This window comes from Pagrus pagrus, assembly GCF_965226575.1.
Source record: "Pagrus pagrus genome assembly, chromosome: 13".
Lineage (NCBI taxonomy): Eukaryota > Metazoa > Chordata > Actinopteri > Spariformes > Sparidae > Pagrus > Pagrus pagrus.
Window position 1 is genome coordinate 28,098,157 of NC_140197.1, and position 20,884 is coordinate 28,119,040.

The window sequence follows — 20,884 nt, forward strand, 5'->3', positions numbered from 1 at the left end:
TCACTAATGTTGCAGCTGGTGGAGGTCAATGTTACTACTTCATTTACTGCCAGGAGGCTTCACCCTCGCTCTTTAAAAAGTAGTACTGTGCTTAAGGTCAATTTTGAGGTACTGCATTTAGTTTATTGCTTTAGTAACTAGTTACTTCTCAGATTGCAGCTGCATCAGAGCCAAAGTAGTAACATTTTTAATTGATTTAATTATTTTTTTCAGCAGTTGGACAAAAAAATTAATTAAAAAACAACAAAAACACAACTCTTATTCAAAATACATTATATACATACATGTTATTATATGTCAAATGTATTTTTACTTGTACGTTTGATACTTAAGTACATTTGTTATCAGTTAATTTATGACTTTTACTCACCACTGACAGTGTCCAGGGGTAGTCTACATCTTTACAGCATTACAGCCTTCACCCAACAGCACACAATTATAAACATTTTCAATTATGTTAAATTGGAGACTTGACTAATGTGAACTAATGTCCTGTTCGGCTGTGATAACTTTTGAATACACTCAGAATATAAACGTACATGCTGCAGCATCCTCACCTCTTCCCATTCAGCTCAGGTGGGTTATTTTCATAGGTTTTTTGAATGGAGTGTCGTGAGCGCTGTCCATGGTGCTGATCTTTTTTTAATCCAGTCGCCGACAGCATGCGCCTCTGGATCAAACGTATATGTCACGACAGCTGTGATTTGGATCCTCTGGCACCGAGAAGTGTTTGTCGAAGTCGCAACAAACCGCCTGGATGTCCTGCCTCGCTTGCCGTAGGAAACACGGAAAAAACTGTGGACATGGTGGTGTTCGGTTAGCCTGCTAGCCATTTGAGGCTGTTTATTAGCATGGCAAAATGCTCGGTGAACAGTGATATTTTGTCTGTCGACGAAGGAGGACGTGGAGGGGATGTGGCTAAATAATGGGCAACGTTTTTGGGAGAAAGGGTCGACCCTCGCGTGTAACGGAACAAGACAAAGCCGTTTTGGTGAGCTGCTAGCGGCTGTAGCTGCAGATTAGTCCCGTTACATTCACTGAACACAGGAGGGGTGTTAGCTAGCTAGCTGCTCTGTGCTGTGTGGATTATTGTTAGCCGATAACGTTGTCTTCTCACACGGTGTACTATCAAGCATTTCGCAAATAAGTCAGCTCTATCTATATTAATGTGTCTGTGTTTATTTATTAATTTAAGTGGTATGTAAAGGGTGTTTTGTAACTTGTTAAAACGTGTCTGACATGTCCCTCAGCAACTGAAGCAGCAGAGAGATAAGCTGAAGCAGTACCAGAGGAGAATCACTCTACAGCTGGAGAAGGAGCGACATCTGGCAAAGCAGCTGCTAAAAGATGGCAAGAAAGAGTAAGAATAGCTGTAAACTAGTGTGTCATTTTCATTTTTATGTCTGTTACCATGTAGCCACACGACAGTGGAGGCAGACTATTGCAAAAATAAAGGAAAATGTTGTTATTAACTAAAAATAATCAAGCATTAAAAACCTTTACTGTGAAAAATAACTGTACTTTTATTCATATGCTGTTTCCTACGAATAAAGAGAAGAAGAAACACAAATATTTCTTTTGAAATGTGAGATGCAGACACCACAAGAGACACAAGAGACTAGACTAAATTGGTAGGACTGTGCAACAAAATCCAACAGTCTTGCATTTTTATAGCATTTTCCAGTCTACTGATCGCTCAAGCCATTCACACACTGATGGCAGAGGCTCATCAGGAGCAATTTAGGGGTTCAGTATCTTACGTTTTTCCCCAGAAAACAAAACCTGAAGGACAGGGGTCGTCACAAAGCACTGCACAAATCACAAAAGGGTTAAAGCAAACTGGTCCCTTGGTGTCTAAAAACCAAAAACCAAAGGTGAAGTGGGAGTCACTCATCGGGGGGGAACAACATGTACACAGACTGGCCAAAAGAAAGAAATATCAAACACACTCAACCCAGATGTCACCCATGGTGTCGACTCCCTGAAAACACACAACCAACTGAGCAGAGGAGCTGAAACCCCCTTATATAGTCTCCCAGCTGACTGATTGCAGCCAGCTGAGGGGGAACATCACAGGTGCACCCAATAGCCTCTGATTACCTGTGACCTAGATCTTGAGATAACCCTGTTAACATTAGGACCTTGAGGAATCTTTGATCTGTCCAGCTTGCTCAAGGATACTTCGACATGTCGCTGGGGGAGCCGGGCATTTGAACCAGCGACCAGCGATTACTAGACGACCCTAGACAAGACGAGGCTTATGCCGTAAAATATCATGATATGACGATATCCAAAATATAAGCTCATATATAGTCTCACATCACAGTGATGATGTAATATTGATGCATCGCTCAGCCCTTCTCAGAAACAACACACTGTTCTTCTGTATTACATCTGGCCTTTTGATTTGTCACTGCAGAAAGGCACTGCTGCTTCTCAAGAAGAAACGATACCAGGATCAGCTCCTAGACAAGACTGAGAATCAGATTTCAAACCTGGAGCGCATGGTACGTTTTCTGAGGTTGCACTATTGAATATATATATAAATTGAGGTATATTTATTTCATATTCTTGGAGAAATACATCTGAAAGCTGTAGTTACACTTCTGATCTTCCTGTGTTCTGTATAATTCAATCAAGCAGATTTCTCCCAACCTAAATCTGAGCTGCAGCTTCGAGCTCAGTCTATTTTCAACCGTCACCGCTGTTGAATTTCTATACAACATAACAAACAACAACTTTAGTCTCGTGTGAAAGAACTGAAGCGGCAGACTGTTTTTCATCCTCCATTTATATTTGCAACTCGGTTGTTGTTGTCTGTTTTCCGTGTTTTTTGACGCGCTAATGTTTGTCAACAGGTTCAAGATATCGAATTCATGCAAATTGAGATGAAAGTCATCGAGGGGCTCAAAGTTGGCAACGACTGTCTGAAGAGTATGCACGAGGTCGGTTTGCTTTTATATTTTGTTTTCTTGTCTTTTGTGTTTAGAAATATGCCTCCCGCATTCATGTGATAATAATACCCCCTTAAGCTTTAGATATGTGAGTGTACACTTAGACAATGCCGAGAGTTTCCACTGATAAGCACACTTTCTTTAATATGATCCTTGGGCGAGGATTGAGCGGCAGAGAAAGCTTGTGGTTTTGTGTTAGCGTAGCTGGTGCACATTGTTTGAAGATTAAAGGATTAAGAAGCAAAGCCTTGACTACAGCGGTGTGACTGCTGCACATCCTTGGATACAGTGCACAGATCTTACTCAGGGAAATTCACAAGGCAGCCAGAATGTGTGCAAAAACACTTTTCATCCCAAACACTTCTCTTCTCCTGTAACACGGCTTCCTCTTCCTCTTCTTGCTTTGACAGATCATGTCTATTGAAGATGTGGAGAGAATCCTGGATGAGACCCAGGAGTCAATTGAATATCAAAGGGTAAATGTCAGCTCGGTGTCAGTCAAACACACCTGCACAGAGCCGCTGCTGCTCTCCAGTAATTGTTTATTAAAACCTGTTCTGTGTATATTCATTATAGCTACGCACTGGAGAATACTTACCTGAGTATTTACATCATATCATATACTTTATACTTCTGCTCCCCTACAAGGCAGATGTAAATAGTTTACTCTTTACACTACGTTTATTTGATAACTTTAGTAATGAGTTACTTTGCAGATTCAGATTTTATATAGAAAACATGCGATCAATTTATAAAACACGATGAGTTGTTACAGATTGTAAGTACTGTGCAATTTTGAGGTATTTGTACTTGAGTATTTCCATTTTCTGCTACTTTATACAAAAGTTTACTTTTTGCTACATTTATTTGATGACTTTAACTACCAGTTACTTTGCAGATTACATGCTAGAAAATGCTTTTACTTTTACTCAAGTGCTGTATCGGTGACTTTCACTGTTACCAAAATAAAATTTGAACACATTATCATTTACTTTTACTTAAGTATGACATTTGGGAACTTTTTACAAAACTTGATTCATAATAATTTATGAGAACTTTTACTTTCAGGACTTTAAGTACAGTTAGCTGATAACAGTTCTGTACTTTTACCTGAGTCATTTCTGAATGCAGCACAGTAGTATTTCTACTTTTACTTAAAGGGACACCCCAAAATCAAAAATGTATATTTTTCCATCTAGATTGTTTTGGTGTGAGTTGTTGAAGTCTGGAGATATCAGCCTTCTCTCTTATGTAGTGGAACTAGATGGCACTCAAAGAAACACATTTGGAAAAACTCGACAGCGATATCTCTTCTCAGAAATCATGACCCGGTTATCCAGGATAATCCACAGACCTAAAACTACACCCACCAACCATATCACTACGCAGAGAGTAGCATGTATTTATTGAGAGGCTTGTGTTGGTGACAGCCCAGGATGGAGACATTAATGCCGTCCTATTTGGCTGAGCTAGCTTAGGTAACTAGCTTCTCATCCATGAGTAGATGCATATGAAAAGAAAATAGTTCCCACATCAAATTGCTCATAACAAGGTCTGTGGATTATCTTGTGTCATGATTTCTGGAAAGAGACATTACTGTCGAGTTTTTCAAATGTATTTTTTTGGCATCTAGTTCCATTATATTAGAGAGAAAGCAGACATCTCTACAGCTGATATACAAAACTCTGCAACTCACACCAAAACAGTCTCGGTGGATCAGTAGCACTGAGGGTAAGGAAGGAAAAATATGGATTTTAGATTTTGGGGTGAACTGTCCCTTTAATTAAAGGATGTAAGTACTTCTCATTCCACCGCTGAGTATAAGTGTAATATCAGCTTAAATTCACAATACTCAGTGGTCAGAGACGAGGTAGAAATGTCTTTATAAAACTCAGCTGAGACATTTTTTTTGCTCTCACAGCAAATAGACGAGATGCTGGCCGGAGCCCTGACGCAGGAGGACGAGGACGCTGTTTTAGCAGAGCTGGAAGCTATCACTCAGGTGGGTGTCGAGCTGCATGTGCAACTGTTGTTAGTCCAGAGAAGGGTCGCTGAGCGTGCATGCCGAGGCCTGATGTAACCGCAGGCTTCAGCCGTCTGAGTCAAGTCGGGATTTCACACCGGAAATTGCATGTTTGTGTGTCGAGCAGAGGAATGAATCTCGCCAAGTTCGAAGCGTCATGAAGGAGGAAAACGATATCATTATTCTTATCTAATAGTAGGCTGTATAATTGAAACAATAATGCTAATTAAAATCCAAGCAGATTTTTTTCTTCTTCTTTTGTGATCCAATTATTATTCTGCCTGACACACACAGACCACACAAATTATTATGTTTCACGCTTGAACACAGACGCAGAGCCTAATTTGTAATTCCTCTCGGTTTAACAAAAAGGGGAGCAAGCAAAGCGATATTGTTTTTAATAGTTCATTGAAAAGACTGTACGCTCTAAACTCAAAATTAATAAATTTTAGATTATTATGGCCTGATGAGGTCGTGTAAAGATGGTGTGCACGTTCAATGCACACGTTCGTATTGTTAGTGAGGGAGAGGGTGGAGGAGTGGAAACGACCATAAATCAATATATTTCCATGTATAACCTAACTAAGAATAATAAACAAAAGCTTGGCTTACATTATTAATGCATCCTCTGAGGTTAAGAGGGAATCTTTCCAGCCTTCTTCAGGTTCAGGTTTCAACTTTATCTCACAGGTAAATAAACTAAGTGGCTCCAACACGGTGGAGGATCTGTCTATCTGTTAATGTAAAGTGTTTTAGATCACTGATGGATACTCAGAAACTCTGCGTACATCTGGATGGGAAACAGAGATTGCTGGAGCCGATGACGCAGACACACGTTTGTTTCTTTCTCGGGTCTTGTCCGTGTTTAGCATCACTGGCAAATGTGAACTCGGGGTATGTTTTACGATATTGTGAAGTATTTAAATTATGACACTGAAAGAATGAATGTTTTGTCTTTAGAAAGACATAAAAAGGACAAAAGGACAACAGTGAAATACAATGCTGGATGGAAGAGACAAAAACAGCTGTTGATAATGTCGACTGTGTTTCTCTGCCTCGTCGTTATTATCCAAGAGTATCTGTTGCCCTGGTACCTGTAACATGTACGATAGAAACTAATTGTCAAGGAAGTAAGAATGAAGAAGTAAAAGTAAAAATAATTCATAGTGTTTTTGTGAGTAACCACAGTTTTAAATCTGCTTCCTGTTAACTCAGTGCCCCCTGTAACAATCGTCTGGATAGAAACTGTTTTTGATTTTAAAACCCCGTCTCAGAAAGTACCTGTGTTCACGCGGACCAGGCCTCATTCAGAGTCAGTGCAACATAACAGGAAGTAACAGTTTCCAAAAACAATACATCGTGTCGGGTGTGGCAGCACCGTGCGAGACAAAGGGTTTGAACAGGACACTCCCGGCCCTTACGTAACTTTCCACTCTAAAAACTTCTTCCTTGTGCACTAACAGGTGAGTCTGTCCAGCCACGCATGATTAAAATAATATTCAAGATCGAAATACTTGAAAAAAAGAAGTATCTATAAATGTTTTGGATGATGAATGCAGCCACAGTGCCTTGTTTCGTGGTATCTTTAGCAACGTTTTTCTGGCCCGGCACCAGGATCTGAGCAGAGCCAGATACACTCAAACAGTTGGCTGAACCCAGGCCTGCGTCATGAGCACCTGTGCTCTGGCTCCCGGATCTGAACCACGTCTGGGCCGTAATTTACTGCTGCATGTCGGCCAAGTGTACGTGACGGTGACACGGGCCAACTTTGCTGTCTCGGTGGTGATAATTCCCTGAATCCTGAAGCTCGCGTCACAAGATGTCAACATATTTGCAGCTTGCCAGCAAAATATTTCTGTGCTTCTCCACACGATCAACACTTAATGTCAACCCCGTCTCTGCTCCTGAAACAGGGAGACGATGTAGCACTGCCAGAGGTCCCCACTGAGCCCATACCGGAGGTCCCGGAGGCAGCTAAAGCCGAACCAGGTATTTTTTTTCTTTCACCGCACACATGAATGATTTGTAATTGATGCCGGACTGATCATCTTTACTTTTCTTTTCTAGAGAGGAGAGAGGCAAAGAACAATCCAGACAGAGAGATGCTGGCAGCCTGACACACTGACAGGAGTCTTTGTTCTGATTCTGTTCATTTCAGCATTTCATTTTTTAAATTGTTAGTGGGTGAAGGTGAGACCTGCAGACATCAGAGCACCTCCACACGTTTCTACAGGATCAGCACTGTGTCTGTATCTACATGAAGGAAGTGACATGTCGTACTTCTGTGTCTGTCGGGCTTTTTAGATGTTTTACACATGAACTTCAGTTGTTTTCCAGAGTAAACTGAGCTGTGGCAACGATATGTTTTCTCGGCTTTCCTTTCATAAACCAGTTTCTGCGGCTCTGTTGTCATGGCATCACAATATTTTTGTTTGTGTGTCGCGCTTCCTCCAGGAGAGGGCGCTCTCTGCCAGCTTCAGTTTGTGACTCAACAGTCCAGAAAACAGGTGTCTTCATTCACATCACATCACTGAAGTGTGTGTGGTTCCTGACAGGAAGCTCATGTTGCTCATACGTGGGAAACATTCAGACAGGAAAGCTAATATAGTATTTTACAATCCCACACTAAAGTGGGCGCTTAGGCTGTAATTAGCATGTTCAGTGAAGCTGTAACACCGCTGGTATTACTGAACACAGTCAGAGGACGACGAGCTCTCAATTTCACTCAGATTATATGTAAAAATCTTCTTTTGTAAGCAGAAACTTCATGACGTAACACGCATTACATGCCCACAGTTGGGTGCTGTGTCTTTGAACTCATCGTGAGACATCAGAGGTGTCGATAAAAACAGTCAGTCAGTCAACAGTCAGCGCATAACGACAGTTTATTTCCACCTCAGGGCAGAAACAGCTTTTAAATATCAGAATCAAACGTGCCTCTGTATTAGAGGAATGCTGGACTTCAATTGGTGCAGAAATAAAGTGGGCGGGCTCTAAATGTGCGCTCTGAATAGACGGTGCTGCGTTAAAGTGCTGTAGGAAATGTTGGGTTTGAGCGCGTGTGGCGAACAAACGCTGTTAATGCCACTGACCATCATCATATTATAGGTTGTTTTAACTCACTTGCTCTAGAGCTCACATAAACTTTATGTATGAGGCACAACGATGACTGAAAAGTGGGATTTTTTTTAGGTATTCTTATTGGTTTATTTTAAACAGTTATTGTTGTAAGAGTTTTTAATCTCCTGGTAAATGACAAGAAGTGTAGATGAATCATCCTGCACTATAGGCATGTGCTAATCTTTCATCCAATGAACATTATCTTAATTTCTGGCTAGCCTTAACCACTAAATCAAGGGAAGCTACCCTTATCTTTAATTAAATTGTTAATAAAGGCTATATATAAAATAATGAAGAAATAGAAGAAAATAAAGTCAAAACACGTACAATATAAAATAATAATATATAACAATAATAATTAAATAGAAGAAAATAAAGACAAAAAACATAATGAATTATAATTAAATAATAATATATAATAATAAAAAATCTAATGATATATGACAAAAATAGAAATAGTTGGCTAAAACAAGTTGGTAAACAACATTAAGATGAAAAGCATTAAATGTGAATATGAAAATAAATATCAAACGAAAACGTTAAGTTGTTAAAAAAAATGTATTATTAAAAATAATGTAAAACCATGAAGAGAAGCTGCTTGTAATGTGGTGGAGGTTTGTTCCAAAAACTTTGGTGCATAAAAACATAAACATCTTATTATTTATTTATATATTTAATGTTGTTTAAACTTTTGTGTCTGAACACTTCTGGGGCGCGTCTGAGATTGCGAGAAAACCGAGCTTCGGAGTGTCCCGTGAATGCGGCAGCGGGCCGTCAGCTGTGGAGAGGGAAGGTGTGTTCAGTTGAAGTGCGGCTTCAGGAGCGCAGCATCGTCTCCCTCTCTCTCTCTCGCTCTCTCTCTCCCTCTCTCTCTCTCTGTATTGTTTCACTAACTCGCGCATTACACATTTTTTAATTTTTTTTTTTGTTGCCCTTCTTTCACGCGGATACACGTTTCACGGAAAAAAACGTTTATGGTCCTGGCTGAAGATTTAACGATGTCTCGCACCGACGAGGTTCACCGCTTGACGGAAAACGTCTATAAGGTGAGGCTGAAGTAATGAATAAAGTTTTGTGTGATATTGTGTTTCCAGCTGTGTATGTGTGCACACTTTAGTGCTCATTGCTCAGGACGCGTTCAAAGACTTGTGGGTTCTTCCTTCTTCGGTAATCTCTTGAGGGAGAGGCGAGGCAGCTCAGTTTCTGGTTGTTTATTGAGCAAAATGTTCACTCTTCCACCTCCACGCATTTTTGTTGTGTTGATAATTAAGGTAACACCTCTCACATAAAAAATCCCTCCACTGCTGAAACAAAAAATCAAAGTCACTCACTCAGTCTATTCCTGCACGTAGGCCTAAATTATAGTCCACCTACACGCGCTCATAGTAGAAATGTTCCTATCGCCCCGTTTATTTGCTGAATTAGGGACATTCCAGCAGTCAGTGTGTGACAGGCAGAGGAGGCTGGCCTTATCTGTTGCAACAGGTAAACATTTGCCCCACAGGGATTTCAACATTCAAACCTGTTCTGCATAAAAAAAAAAACCTGTGAGAAACTTTGCAGGCAACTGTTCAGCCTCTGGAAAAAAAAGAAAGAAAGGGATTCCCAGTCATGAAAGAGCTGCACCCCAGGACTGTTTCACAGGCTGTATCTCTGGGTCATCAGTATTACTTTTTCGTTATGCAAATTATCTGATTATTGAGCCAATGAAATGGCAGAGAAGATTTTTTAAAAATGTCTTTCGCCCAACCAGCACTCCCGAAAACCAAAATGCGTTCAAGTTGCGATGATGATAAAACGAAGAGAAATCAGCTCATGAGGTGTCGATGTTCTGGTGCATTAAAGGAGAAGTTCACCCAAAAAAAAAGAGAATTCAGTCGTTGATGGGAAGTCAGGTGAAGTTTCATAGTCCAAAATAGTGTTGCAGCGTTGTCCTGAACAACTGAAGTAGCCGCTTCTTGTTTTAAAATGTAGAAAACAACTGAAAAAGAAGGATAAAATGGCTCCATGCAGCCCCGAGATCCCATTTAGGTTTGAAAATACATTATTTTTGAGCCTGTGTACCCATTTATGACGTTGGTGCGTGCTAACACTTTTAGCTTAGCAGCTACAGCTTAAGAAATTGTGTAAATAACATCTTTTTTTCAAATCATTTTGGGATCTTGGGGCTTTCAGAGACTTGGATTACGCCGGATGAGCTGTGTGGAGCCATTTTCTGTTTCTTTACGGTTGTTTATTTTAACATTTTAAAATAAGTCTGCATGCACTGCAGGTGTTTAGGATCAATGCTGCAACGCTGTTTTGCTGCGAAGCTCCAGAAACGAAACCTCACCTGATACTCATCGGCACGGGGAGGAGTAAATACAAACTGAATTTTCATTTTTTTGGGTGAACTTATCCTTTAACGTCCGACCCTTGATGGTTGATGCACGACTGAAATGTTTAATCGATGACGAAATGGTCTCTGATTAACTGTCAGCGACGCAACCAATCCGTTAATCGACTCATCGTTCAGACGCTCGTTCTGTGTAAATTGTTAAAACTCACTCTGGACTCTGGTTGACGCAGCCGGCGCCTCCTGAAGGAATGTTATCAAACCTTCATGCCATGAGGGCTCCACACCTGTCTTCAGATAATCTCAGGTGTCTGTTTTGATTAGAGCTCGCTGATACTCCAGGAGGTCTCTCGCCAGTATATCCCCCCATCATTATTTACACGTAATGACCCTTAACCGCGCCCCGAGCCAGCTGTAGTTCCCCCCGAACAGGAGTCTAAAAGCGTAGCGGGGGGGTAGCTGCTGCTTCTCCTGCAGGGAATAGACATCCATCAGAAAGGAGGTCAGATGAGCAGAGACTGACTGCTGCTTCTTTTAGAGCCAACAGGGGAAGCAAATGTTTCAGATGGGCTATTTCTGGGCCGGATTGGTCACACAGCCTACAGTGTATCCTGCTCATCATGAAGTGTATGCTACGCTCTGTCGGGGGGCTTGTCCAAGTGTTTACACCTACTGATGTGGGTTAATCAACATAGACACGCAGGAGGTGTCTGGATCTTGAACCCTTCTGGGAGGACTGGGTCGGTGCAGAGATGGTCCCTGCTCATTCGAGTGCAAAAACCCAGCAGCAGTGGGGGGGGGGGGCTCTGTCTCTAGGGGTGAAAGCACCCCGTCAGAGTCCTGACAGCCAGGAAGGGTGATGGGCAGTGGAGTGGAGAGCGAGAGTCGCACGTCCACACTGTGGGAGCTGACCCCGTGGCAAAAAGCGAGGAAGGTCACAGAGTGTTTTTCTACTGTCGCTGCTTATTTTTCCACCCCTGCAGAGCAACAGCAAGTTTCTCAGTGTGCTTTAATATTTAAAGAGATGGATTCAATTAGACTCACTGATGAAAGGCGTCAGTCGTTCACAGCAAGCTGCATGTTTTGAGGCGTTTATACCCTCAAAACTAGGGATTGACTGATGTAGTTCTTTCAAGGCCGATACGAGTAATCAAGGCGCAGCATACCTCCACCGAGGCCCAACAGTGCCCTTAATTCGATCCAACATCAGATAAAGCACATTTAAATCTGCTCTATCAGGATTTTTCGTCAACATCCACAAATTATTCTCTGAGAAATTAACACAAAAATGTCAAATACACACCCTAAGAGTGAGTAAAAGTTTCTGGATCCGTCCCCTTTTTATCAGGATCAGGACCAAAAGTTAACAGGGTCTATTCTGGGCCGAGACCCATCCTCCATCCGAGCTTCGTGCAGTAGTTTTTGTGTAATCCTGCCGACAAACAAACACACAAATGGACGTGGACGACAGCATAACCTCCTCAGCGGAGGTCATGAATAGAATAACTTGTGACAAACTACATTTTACTCGAGTACCGTACAATTTTGTAGTTCTTTGCTTGAGTATTTCCATTTTCGATTTGTTTATACCTCCACTCAGATACGTGCATTTGATCTGATTCAGTATGATTATAGGCTGTTAGTTGTGACCAATCAGACCACACCAGAGTGAGAGAGAAAACTGCATCAGAGCTCGAGCGTCGCATTTTAAAATCAGCTAATTTTATCGGCAAATCGGACACAAAGAACGCAGATACGGATAATTGGGAAAAAATGCTGAATATCGGCCTCCACTCGAAGATATCTCTACTCAAAACCACACTCGGTTGCGCAAAATGATTGCCTTTTATTACAGGGATTGGTCGTAATGAGCATGTTCGGCCGCTATTACTTAGGATGCAAAATGACACATTGTCTGAGTTTGAATTGCAGACTGTCGACTTTGATTTCACGGGCTCGTCAGCGAGGGACCGTTAAAGCTGCGAGGCTCGTTGCATAAGTCATAAAATTAGATAAAAATTATATGACTTATGTAACTGGGGTGCAAAAATGTATCTGAAATAAACAGAAATTTGAACTGGAGTTCACCCCGTCATTAGGAGCACAGACTGCAGGGCTGAGAGATTTTTTTAGACTCAGTGTTGTTTTAAGGAAAACAGGTCGAAATTCTCTGATTCCAGCTTTTTAAATGTTCTCTTTTCTTTCCTCCTCTATGACAGTAAACTGAATATCTTCGGGCTGTTGACAAAACAAGACATTTGAGGACGTCGTCTTGGTTTTGGGGAAGATTAATCGACCAAACAACTAATCGATTAATTGAGAAACTGATCTGCAGATTAGTTGCAGCCCTAGTTGAATAAGTGTCCTACCTTTTTGTTTGACTTTTTGCAGCTTCTTACCTTTTCATGAAGCACTTTCTTTTTGCACAGATGATTAAACATGCAGACGTTTCACCCGACTCCGAGCGTTGGAAAAGCTCCAGCCTGACATTAACTTTGGGGGGAAAATGAATGAACTTCAGCAGCACTATCCCGCCCCCCATTCCTCTCATCTGAATGCCTCCGTAGACAGTAATTGTGTTTGTCTGCTGCTTTGTATGCGAGCAGACACCTCCTGAGGAAGAGGAGATGTAACAAAAACATACGGCGGCTGCAGAGTCATTGCAGCCAGCAGTTTGGGCAGCTACTGAGTAATCGCAGGAGAGACGAAGGGGGGGTAACTGCGCCGCTGTGACTCATGTTAGAGTGTGTGTGTTTAACAGGGCTGGGACTGTAGGCACAGCGAGACCGGAGATACAGCATCTCACTTTGAGGCTTGTTCCTCTGGTAAAAGGCCAGACGCACTCCTGACATGACTTTATCTTAACCAACAGGGGAGTCAACCCTGTAAAACCCAGCAATCCCAGCGTGATCTGCCGTGACTCACTTCCATTCTCCTCCCTCAGCCTCCAGACGTGGTGATCTAGTCATTCCCCGCGCTGACGGGGGGGGGGTGAGACAGATACTTAAGACTGACACCCGGCGCTTTGCGTGTTCAGCGTGTGTCTGTGCGTCTCCACCAGCTGGCCCCGTGTCGCTGGGTGTCTGTGCCCGGGGTCAAGCCTCTTACCACGATGATGGATGAAGTCTGAGCGCTCCGACCTGGCTCGCAACCGAAGTGAACAAACAGATTAATCAGATAGAGGCAGAGGAAGAAGAAGAAGAATGCACAATGAAACCTTTTACTGTTCATGCTGAGGGAGTGAGGGTGGCGTAAGGGTTTAAAACACACCCTGTAGCACGGCATGACTTTGTACGTGTGCTTATTCAGAGGCTTTGTCACAGGAAGTGTGTGTTCGGCTCCTAGTGCAGGTTTCTGAACACACCCTGGCAGGTAAGGGAATAGAAGGGTGTGTCCCGTCTCCACCAGCCCTCAGGTCTAAACACTCATTTTCCCATGCAGCACCACTCCCTGACTGTCAACACGACCTGGAAAACAAGCAAATGCAATTTTCTCAAATGGTTGTTATGAGGAAGGTAAAATAGTTGTTTGACGCTGACTGGATCAGGTGTGATCGTCGGTACTCTCCGGTTACAGGATCTCCACTGGGTCAGGATACTGCTGCAGTACGCTGTTTGACTTAAAAAAAAACACAACCTGAAAATGCAGTTTTTTCTGAAAACCTTGTTACATAATCACTTTCTCTCTCAGTTGCAGTATTGTCGTGACATTCGCTACACTCAAATGAGTGATATTCTGATAATGCTAAGAGGACTACAGTTTCACCACAATCTCATGTGGGAGATCTGAACAGGTGGTCTCTTAGCAACAACGTGCCATTATTCTTATGTGTTTCTGTCATATCATTGTGCTAAAAAGACTCGCAGTCGTTGGAGGGGCTGGAGAAAGGCGAGCGAGCGAGAGGGAGGAAAAAAGCGGCGGAGAGGGGAGGTAGTTTCAGGCGGAGATGAAAGGAAGACGGTGAGCCCGTCGTAATTGATGAAAAACGCTTCCTAACAGGCCCGTAAGGGGGTCCAGAGTAAACCAGCTCCGTCTGCTGTGTATACAGCGGCGGTGTTTCGTCCCTGTGGTCTCGCATTAAGAGGTGACTTTCACCGCGACGCCACCCACTTTATTTACCCGTTCTCCGGCAGCATATCGCATCAGGCGCCACTTGCCTTTTATAATATGCAATTTAATGGAGTTTAAAATGACTCCGGCTCTCGAAACATCTGCCTCCAGAATATAGTGTTTCAACAAGTTTACGCCTGCCGGTGCCCAGGGCTTTGAAAAAGATTGCATTATGCACTGCAGGAGATATCATAACATTCATTGCCTGTGGAACAGCAGATTTGTTCCCTGTGCCTTTGACTGCGATGCAGAGAGAAGGACTATTGCTCCACACACCCACCTTCTCTGCACGTCCGGGGGCGGATGGTTTAGAGACATTCTCTCTTTTCTTTTACTCATCACTGCTTTTTTTTTTTTCAAGGACTGAGACTGGAGATGCTCGCTGCAAAAAATCCAAGGCTACACTGTATTGACTGCAAAGAAAGATTCGTAGCCTTTGCCGACAGAAATAAAGGTTTTTGAAGTCACCTTGCTAACATGGATATCGTCCAAGGTATTACTTATCTGTCACATAATGAAAACTGCATACCCCAAAGGATGATCTTTGCTTTATAGAAAGCGTTTAAAATTGCTTTATTGTGGGGGTGGAAGAGAGAGGAGGAGATGAAGAAGAAGAAGAAGAAGAAGAAGAAGAGAGGGAGAAGGAGATGGAGACATTCCACATCCTTGTTGAAATAGTCCCTAATTACTGTAGAGGGTGAAGCTGTAATTACACAGGCACAGAGGCAGAGACAGAACATTTCAGTTAGTACTGTGGCAGTGGACAATGGCCCTTACATTTACGGGTCACGGGCTACAGTTAACATGCCTGTGGCTAGTGTTACTGTACGTCCTTGTGGCAGATGCTGCTACTTTCAGCAGCACTGGCCACACTACACCCACTAGGCGAGCTGAGGCAGGCAACCACAGTGTCTCTGAGCCCCAGACCGGCCGTGTTATTGTACACAAAATGGGAAATTCGTCTTGCATTTTCACCCACAAGGTTTGGATGTTCTTTTTTTTTCTGTTGCTGGAGATATTTCTATGTGGTGAACTTTTTGTTGCCACTGGGATGTAAAGTGACTAATGCAGACACACTCCAGTGTTATCGTGGCACTCCACGTACTTCCAGTTCATTTATTATTTCTTCTCAAATTCAAAGTGCATTTGCATCTCTCGTTTTAAGTGATGCTCCTGAATTAATGGACAGTGTAGCAGGATGAGCATTTATTTTGCCACAGGCCGGCTGTGATGCATCAGTATAAAATAAAAGACAGACAGACGGTGGAAAATAGTGCCTCCTCCACGTCGCCATTCAGATTGACTGAGCACTCACAAAGAGTGGCATTGTGGGAATATGAAAGGCGATGTAGATGTATTTTGGGTAGGGGTGGGCAAAATGACTTAAAATTCATATCACGTTTTTGTTTGTTTGTTTTTTGCAGTGACAGTATTATATCGTTTTTTTTACAGAATTAAAAGGGATACTCCACTCCATCATGATTGTATCTGTTTTTACTCTATTGGCAGTGTAAGGGAGCAAATCTCAAGAAGGAAAAACAAAAAAGAAACATGAACGCAGCTTCAAACATGCATAAAAAGTAGCCCGCCTGATGTAAGTAACAGTAGGGGGGCTGAGCACATAGCCCTGGGGGTCTCCAGTGTTGAGCACTGAAGTAGAGGAGCTGTGACTCCCAGTCTGAACCGTCTTTTTGAAAGCAAGTCTTGTAGTGTACTATTCAGCCCAGGATGTTAAGTTGAGATTGAGATAAATGAGATTGTATTCTGATGTACAGTAGCTGTTCTCGTTCTCAAGATGTGTGAAGACTGAGTGGAGGGCAGTGGATATGGCATCCTCCGTGGATTAGGCATCTCAACCGCATTTATTTGTGGTGTATTTATGTAAGTAAGTACAATAGTCGGTGTACCACGGGGCATGTCTATCAAGCACCTTTACAAACCGATACATAGACCTACTGGTGAGGAACGTTTCGAACATCTCATTTACTACTCTTCACTTCCTCGGATGGTGGAAGTAGATGGAAATGTTTTTGTTGGTTCTTGCAGACAACAGTGGAGAAGTTGGGTGTAACTTTATGTCTAGAAGTGCATGTTGAGCCATCTAGCTGCATGTCATCACAGCCACAGTGAAGCACATTGATTTTAATATGCTAAAACATTAATGACGGTGTTGCAATATCCATGTCGTAGCAGAACGTGACATGGTTGCGGTGATGAAACCAGTTAGTTGAGCATTAGATACATGGTTTTTCGGACTGTTTTGAACTGTGCTGAGATCTGAATGTTGCAGAGAGGTCAGCTGTGAGACCCCTCGCACAATACATCCATAATTCATAGACTTCCTGAAGGCTTTAACGCTGCTGTGCAAATTGTGAAGTTGCTGATGTCCTCTTCATCTAACCCCTGGCCTGAAAATGAAGTTCACTGCACAATGTGTTGCTTTCTCATTCGACGGTCATTTTTGGGGGGAGAGTCTCTGCCGTCCGCTTTATTACCTCCCTGCTTTCACAATTGATCCGAGTTAAAACAATATTTGGAGAGATTTCAGAGCAATGCATTTCTTCCCTCCACCAAAATGAAGAGGTCTTTTGCTGGTCAAAGAACTAAAGCTAGCAAATAAGTCTGGGTCTTGGTTGCTGTGGTAACCAGCGCCTGTGTTGGGTTAGTTGAGTGGCTGATGCCGGGGCTGAGTGTGTGTGAGCGTGTGTGTGTGTGTGTGTGTGTGTGTGGGGGGGGGGGGGGTCACACTGGCTGCAGATGACAGCAAAGCAAACAAACGCAGTAAATAGTCTGTCTCTGGAGAGCAGATGATTTGTTGTGCTCTGTCAGAAGAGACTCTGCAGTTGGAAGGTGGGGGCCGGACAGAGATCCTGTTTGAGAGGGGGCTCGCTTTTTTTTATTTTTCTTTATATCCACCTGAGACCCTGTGCAGACAACTGGGGGGCAAACACTGACAGAACTGTGCCTTTTGGCTGTCATTTTTATTGCTAAAGCTCGTAATATTACATCTGCTGGTGACAAACATTTACTCAAGTGTAATACTGTTCCTTGCACTGTGGGACAGAGGAAAAGATGGAGCATTTTTCATCTACTGGGCCGGGAATGACCTGAAAATGTCTCAATAATCTCTGAAATATACGTTAGAAACTCTTAAAGGTACAGTGTGTGGGATTTAGGGCGGGGTCCAGACCAAACACTGACTCTGCGTTTTTCAGCAGCCACCGTAGGTTCTCCTAAAGGCTTGCAAAGAGAGGGTGAGGGGTATTCAGTTGGTTGTAGTCTGCAACCTCACCACCAAATGACACTTAATCCTACAACTGGACCTTTTAAAATGGCAGTAAAACAAACTAGAATCACTTTATCTCACATTTTGTCGAGAAGTAAATGTTTTTATTGCATCACAGACGAGATACAGATGTTTTCTTGGTCAAAAACAGTCTTAAGTAAGGTACTCCTGAGTCATAAGGTCCCCCAGCATAAATAAATGATGAGTAGTCTGCACCCTATCTGTCTTTAGTTTGGTATCCATAGTAATTACCCACATCTGATTTAACCTTGTTTGTGGTGATACAATGGGCGAGATTTTGAGGGTGTTTACAGATGCCGCACTTGAAAGATTATTACAAATGATAAGGCTGTTTTTTCTTGTACAATCCCAGTCGAGCAGTAGCTTGCAGGCCAATCCTCCTCTACACAAAGCTGTCAGAGTCCCAGTAACAAAGTGCAAGATTGTGCATGTGTACGCTTGCAAGTGGACAAATGTTAGCAAAAGGTGATTCAGGATACATGGAGATAAAGATGGATCCTTTTGCAAGAGTTGAATTTCCTCAGTTAGCACAGCTCTTGTCTGATAATGAGTCACGTTGGAACCATTACTGGACAAGCAGAGTCATAATGAAAAATGATGAAATATAGATGATATAAAGCTCTCTTGTCTTTTATGTTCACGTTACATAATCACAAAAGGTGCAGAAGCGCACAATAAGCTCGATGCAAAGATTTACACTTCCACTGACAGAGGAGTGCTGATGATCCTCTCCATGTTTCTGCAGCGTCATGAGTTTTATTATGACACCTGTGGCTCCAGCCCATAATTGGATCCCTGCTGCTTATTATAAGTCATCTGTAATAACCAGCGTTTAATGTTGCTTGCTCAAACTGGACGGAGAGATCACGAGAGGCCAGTTTTCTACCGTCGGTGTCTCTTGAGACGCCGTTAAGGTCGTCACGACACCAGAATTTGAAACTCCAATACCTCGTTTGATAAAAGAATAAAAGTCCTCAGCACACAAAATAGGATACAGCCTCTGAACACATACCAACACATCCTTTCTAGCTGGCATGTAAGCATCACCCATTTTTATTCAGCATGATATAAGCTACAACTGTATCTGTAACATAAGAGCAAAGGCTGAAACTGTCACTGTCACTTTGTGAAGGTATAAGAACAATGTCTTTGACGTGCTCGGTATGGATCGCTGTCTGCGTTCGTCACGACTGATGCTCAGCGATACGCTCGGTAACAAAGGGAACACGAGAGCTGCTCTCAAACTGTACAGCGTCTTCTCTCCGCTCACGATGTTTGTAAAGGTTCGCCCTCCTCAACACAACTTGGACAGGGCACACACATATTCACGTGGTGTTCCTGGCACCCAGAGCAACATGCTGCGTGTGCCTACCGCAGTATCACTGAGACTTAAAGTATGCAAGCAGGACAAACTTCTTCGTGGCATCTGTTCAAAGCGGATACCTGGACTTTGCTCTGAAATAATCATGTGACAGTCTGTGTGTTTTGGTTATGTGTACTTTTAGAAAGTTCTCTAAACCTTTCAGCTGTGTTGCAACAAGAAGTTGGCTGCGCTCCCTTCACTTGTACAGTAGCTCTGCAGAGATTTTTTAGATATCTATTCTCTCGCTGTTGTGTGGCCCTCTTGATGAATCATGCCACTAGTTTACATGGAACTGAATCTGAGTCCAATTCAACAAGAAATTTGGGAGAAGTCGAGACACAGAAGAGTCTATTTTTGAGCGTGATGTTTAAATTAAATTGGCATTCTTCTGGTGAAATAGGATTAGTAGGGAATGCGACCTCTCACAAGCGGCTGTTGTCTCTCCAACAGTCTGACATTCTCTCCGATGTTACAGCAGGAAGGAATAGCTTCAGAATATAAACAATTTAGGGGCGAGCCGTGAGCAGAGTTTGTATTAAACCCACTCACTTGGGAGAAGAAATACCTAAAATAAACATCTGTAAAGTTCAAAATACCCACTCATACTCCATCTGCCACTTATTGTCTGTTTTTGGCCTCATCCGTCCGTCCCATGTTTGTGAACGTCGTATCTCAAGAACGCATTGAGGGAGTATCTTCAAATTTGGCACTGATGTCCTCTTGGACTCAAGGATGAACTGATTAGATTTTGGTTGTGACCTCACAAAACTCAACAGTTCATATGATGGTTCAAAACGATGAAGGGGTATCACTTCACTGTGACATCAGGAACTGCCGGTGTGTGGAAGCGTGTAACCGTGAGGCGGTAATCGGAGTCTAATTCTGACATTTCCGACAGCCTCCTGAAGGCAGCATGATGTAGTTCTGTTGTTTGGTCGGTCTCGTCTGCTATTGTCAGCTGAGAATGCGAATACAATGGGAGCAAACCAAAGTAAATCTGGTGAGTGGAAATGTTTGGACTTTTGGATTTATGACTCCAATCTAATGGAGTCACCACCCAGCCCACTGCAGGACTCACAAGACTCCAAACCTCTGTTTTTAAACGTCAGAGGTAATGCAGCAATTACTTTAATAACTTCATAGACTGTTCAGACTTCTTTACATGATTAGATTTCCTCAAATCTGGCCCTTTATTAGGGAGTATGCTTGTGCTCAGATTTGTGTGTTCAATCGTTGCTAACGAGGTCTGTGCACTGCTTCCTGCGGTACTGTTCTGTTTTTGCAAAAGAGTTTAGGAATCTACACAGATGAAGAGCAACAGATCTGCAGTCACATGCAAGCGTCCCCGAGGCTGTACTAAGTGGCGTTGATCTTAATTTCATTTAATTGTAGCTAATTTTCTTGCGCATATGTTTACATATTGCAGAGTTTAGTTCAAAACTGTGAGCTGGACAAAAATAAGTGTCGACTGAACTTTTGGCCCGGCCCGCTGCGTTTTCTTCTCCTGTAAACACAATTACTGCCGCTGGCTCCGTCCTTTAGTTTCACATGATAGCAAAACACAACACAATCAGCAGTTTCTCTTCAGACGGTTCTGTTCGAGCCTGCCGTGGCGCAGTAACTCTGGTGACACGGGGTTTCTCCCCAGGAAACCGTTAAGCCGAGGCGATGA

At 42.7% G+C, this 20,884-nt stretch overlaps 2 protein-coding genes across 6 annotated transcripts in view; both read left to right on the forward strand.

The window, feature by feature from the left end:
• Window positions 1-766: 766 nt before the first annotated feature.
• On the forward strand, window positions 767-7,339 carry LOC311267647 (charged multivesicular body protein 6-like). Its single transcript, XM_084370835.1, has 8 exons — window positions 767-991; window positions 1,251-1,360; window positions 2,420-2,507; window positions 2,859-2,945; window positions 3,365-3,430; window positions 4,876-4,956; window positions 6,891-6,966; window positions 7,045-7,339. The coding sequence occupies exons 1-8, from the start codon at window positions 926-928 to the stop codon at window positions 7,092-7,094; spliced, it is 624 nt and encodes a 207-aa protein (XP_084226961.1). The 5' UTR covers window positions 767-925; the 3' UTR covers window positions 7,095-7,339.
• Window positions 7,340-8,912: 1,573 nt separating this feature from the next.
• The window catches only part of LOC311268585 (BAR/IMD domain-containing adapter protein 2-like), a 66,547-nt gene continuing 54,575 nt past the window's right edge, over window positions 8,913-20,884 (forward strand). For all 5 annotated transcript variants that reach the window (XM_084372285.1, XM_084372283.1, XM_084372284.1 and 2 more), the window contains exon 1: window positions 8,913-9,143. In XM_084372285.1, the coding sequence (XP_084228411.1) occupies window positions 9,072-9,143 (72 nt within the window). In that variant the 5' untranslated portion in view covers window positions 8,913-9,071. The remainder of the gene's footprint in view (window positions 9,144-20,884) is intronic.